Here is a 4325-nt window from a genome sequence, read left to right as displayed (position 1 = left end):
TTCTCTCTCTCTCTCTCTCTCTCTCTCTCTCTCTCTCCCTTTCTCTCTTTTTAATATCTCATTTACTTAATGAGTTACTGGAATGAATAAAATATAATTCACATCTATTTTATCAATTAGAATCAATCACTGTACTAAGGCATACCATTGTCAAATTTTTATCCCATTTAATTAGCCTTGAAGGATGAAAATATATAGTTAGTTTTGAGATGAATTTTTGAAAGAAGATTAGAAAGTGTCAAAGGTTAATGATGTCTCCAGGTCATTGTGCAATGACATAATTATATGTGTAACAATTTTATTTTCTTAAAATTTCTAGTTAAAAATGAACAGGGAGATCAAAAGAGTAGATTTATTGAAGGAAAATGATTTTACATTAGATAGAAAGAGTTACGTAAACTAAAACTGTTGAATTTCTTAAAGTTAACCAATTTTCATTTTTTTCAGTTCACTGTCGCATTGTTGCATGTAGTCCGGTTTTTTCTGGCTTTCTGCGCTTTTGGTGCAGTAAAAGCTAAGCGACAGGCTATTTCGGAAGTAGGTTTTTTTTTTTTTCTTTGACCTATTATCACTCATTATATGTTATTACTAATCACATCTTTCATTAGAATGCTTCTAATGAATGTCAGCAGATGTATTTCTGTAATTATAAGGGAGAGAGAGAAAAAAAAGATGCAGATTAAGTGATAATAATCATTGATTAATCTGATCTTTAGGATCCAAATTCTCGCCTCCAATGCCAAGGTTCGCTGAGTGATTATGCAGCTTGTCAATGTCGCGAGCAGGATAGCGAATTATCTTGCATAAATGCTCAGTTTGTTGATACAGATGTTTTCCTCCATGTAAATAATCATTACAGGTGATTAATGTATATTAATTATTCGAATTTCATTGTTAATACAGGACAAGTGGTAATTAAATTCCATGTGTTATTTGTGTTTTGTCCAATGACAATGAAATTGTTTCTTCACTTTCCAGGCATCTTCGGAAAGTGACATTTCATGGGAATAACTTTCAAGATCTACCCGATAGCCCATTATTTGGACAACATCAACATGAAAATCTCGAGGTGATTCGAAATATTGAAATAGATGTTGGGATTTTTTTCTCACCACTGGGAGCTTTTGTTAAATTTTCAAATAAACAAACTATTGATAAAATTGGCGCTTTTATTCCTTCCAGTTCAGATTTCGTCTTAAGATTAAAGTTATGTAACTATCGAAATTAAAATCTAATTGATCAATGGATAAAATTGTAATGGTGGAGCAACAATGGCTAATTTCTTAATTAAATTTAGTTCACTTTTTATTGCAGGTGCTAAATATCTCTGCAAATTACATTGTGAATCTGCATTCGAATGCACTACGGGGATTGCCAAATTTATTGGTCCTCGATTTGAGTAATAACGAAATAGTACTGAAAGAAGAGGATATCAATTTTTTGTCACATACTCCAAAATTGAAGCAGGTGAGTCGAACTTTGGGAATATAATTGGGAAAGAAAAGGGAAGAAAAGACTTTTTTTGATGATTGATTGTTGGTGCGGGGAAATATACGCTGCTTCTCGGAATATAAATTTAAATAAAGATTATTTGATATTTTAAAATACTATCCAAATTGCAAATTAATCCAGTGGAATCAGATTCAATTTTCATTCGCTGTCTGCATCCATCCTACCTGCATGATGAGGAGTAATGAGTGAATAACATTAATTTGGGAATTGATAGTGACGCTTATTGACAATAAAGAACTTCGAGATGAAGTTCTGAATAGGAACTATAGAATGAATTTTAATTTCAATTTTAGCTTAATTAAACTTTCAATGTATTAAATACTAATATGTCAGATTGATTGAACTTACCAATTTATGTGAATTTATGCAATCAATAAATAATAAAAAGTTCCATCCTATATACATTTCTTTTTTAGCTATATTTGAGGCGAGCATTCACGCTTCTTGTCAATCGTACCGTACAATTTTCGCTGATGATGCGAATGTTCAGGGAAGCTAATTTACAGCAGCTAACTGTAATTCTTTTTTCAAATTTTAAAAATAAAAATATCTTACTGATGCTTGAACAACGTTTGCTACTTCCGGAAGGCGTAAAACACTAATTAAGTGCATAGCATTGTTGAATACCAGAAAGTTTTTTTTTTTCCAAAAAAGTAAGTTGTTGATGAATACATGGTAAAGTAATGTATTGTATCATGAGAGATCATTTATTGTCGGATAAAGAGTAGTAACAATGATAATGAAGCTGAGGAATGTGACAACTTAAACTTCCTTCTCCTGTCATCATTAACCGAAAAACCGCTACTGACAATATATTATTACAGTATATTGATCTGAGCTACAACTATTTAACCAAACTACCCTACAATTTACCATGTCCATTCCCGTCCTTGAGGTACCTCGATTTGCGCCAGAATTTTCTTCAAACGATCAATCTTAATACGACTTGTTTATCCAAAATTGAGACCATTGATCTCAGCAGGTAGCAATTTTTTTATTCTTTTTTTTGTTCATTTTAAATTTTGAAAAAAAAATTCCTTGAATAAAATGAAAAATGTGTTTTTTTATGAAACATTCGAGTACTTGAAATGCATTACTATTTTGGGATATATTTTCATTTGGGATGTATTGTTCCTCTATTTCATAGATATAAATCTAAAAAACTTCCGCTTTAAATGTTTTATGTGAGAACTGATTGCAGTCTTCTTGTATTGAAATTTTTTTACCTTAGTATTTACTTTCTTGTATTTCACTAGCTTAGTAGGCTTAGTTGCTGACGCTTGATTTAAATACTGGTTGGTAATTTGCCTTGTATGCTTCTGTAATTGTGTTACAACCATCCGTGATTTATTTTCTCTAGGAATCATATCCGTCAACTGGATGAAATATTCCGACAAGGAATCGGTAAACATGTGCAGCCAAATTCGCTGTTATTAAGAAATTCGTTTCATTGCAATTGTGAGAGTATTACCTACATCAAATGGGTCCGAAGTACCGATAAAGTACGTATTCCACATTTTTTGTAGCTTAAATAGATTTCAAAGATGTCCGAAAAAGGGAAGTGATATAAATATATAATTTCAATCGACTGAAGTATTGAAATTGTCTTAAGACTTAAAAAAAAAGATCCGCTTCTATCTGATATACTTTCATTTATCTTATTAAATTAGAGAAATTAAGATGCTGACGATAATTCGTAACCATTCAATACATCCTTCATTTTTTGAGATTCGTGACAAACAACAGCTTTCATGTCATCGAGCCAGTCCACCCGACTATGCTGGATTTGAGCTTGTCAATGTACCGTTGGAAAAGCTAGACTGTACCGTATCTCTTACCGTTACATCAAATGCAGGCAGCACAATATTCTCAGCAACATTTCTCATTTTTACGGTATTCTTCTGGTGATTGTGATGTTAGCATACTATCATGCAAGCAACATTATTCTTTTTTCTTGGCGCTGATGATATTTTGTCCTTTATTACAGTGTTGGTTTATATAGGGAAACGGATTGCTTGGAGATTACATCATTTGAAAGAAATGTAAAGTATGAATTTAAATTTATAACAGTGTTACTTTAACTTACCCGAAATAGTTTTATTAATCGATCTACGTCGATTTTCAAATCATTTTGATTTGCATATTTTATTCTTCATCAACTTCTATTTCATCTATTGAACTTCTAGCACCGTCATTAATCAAGATAGGTCGCATCTTTCATCGGGGAGATTTGCTGCTTCCTCGAATGAAAATATTGCATTTTCTGCATGAGCCTTTTTTATTATTTGCGGTAATAAATAGACACAAATTCCTTCTTCACATTGTTGTATAACTTGCATTATAATCGCAGTATTATTGTTTTTGAATCCTTTAAATACATTCTTCTTTAATGATATTAATAAATTTTCTTTTACACAATTTCGAGACAATAAACAATATATGTTAATCTTGATTTTAAAAAATTTGAATGTTTGCTAAAAAAAAAAAAGGTGTCGTAGAAATGATTGCACTGAGAATTATCACTGCTAAAGTAGACAAAGTAAACTATTTGAGGTTAGGAGAGAAAAACTAAAAGATTTACTTTATGGTATACCATTAGGCATTGTGTACATGTACAGATTGCATTAAAAATAAAAATAAAAATTCTCAACAATTATGTTACAAATATGACGAAATGATTGATTATCTATCTTATGAAATAACATAAACCGGCTAACAGTGTTGAAATAATCAGACTAGAATTCTGCTCTTTTTTTTTAGGTGTAAAAATGAGGAATTGGTAAGAGAAGAATTGAATCGCAAAAATGAAGTTT

General features: G+C 31.1%; 1 protein-coding gene across 1 annotated transcript; it reads left to right on the top strand.

Moving 5' to 3' along the window:
- Positions 1 to 325: 325 nt before the first annotated feature.
- Positions 326 to 3420, top strand: LOAG_11923 (leucine Rich Repeat family protein; the record flags this gene model as incomplete). Its single annotated transcript, XM_020448443.1, has 9 exons — positions 326 to 346; positions 448 to 537; positions 717 to 859; positions 979 to 1069; positions 1315 to 1467; positions 1929 to 2027; positions 2337 to 2494; positions 2873 to 3014; positions 3241 to 3420. The coding sequence occupies 9 exons, from the start codon at positions 326 to 328 to the stop codon at positions 3418 to 3420; spliced, it is 1077 nt and encodes a 358-aa protein (XP_020301414.1).
- Between the last annotated feature and the right edge of the window lie 905 nt (positions 3421 to 4325).

The sequence above is a fragment of the Loa loa genome (assembly GCF_000183805.2).
Source record: "Loa loa unplaced genomic scaffold supercont3.54, whole genome shotgun sequence".
Classification (NCBI taxonomy): Eukaryota; Metazoa; Nematoda; class Chromadorea; order Rhabditida; family Onchocercidae; genus Loa; species Loa loa.
The sequence above is the reverse complement of the archived record's forward strand: the minus strand, read 5'-3'. Positions and strand labels throughout refer to the sequence as shown.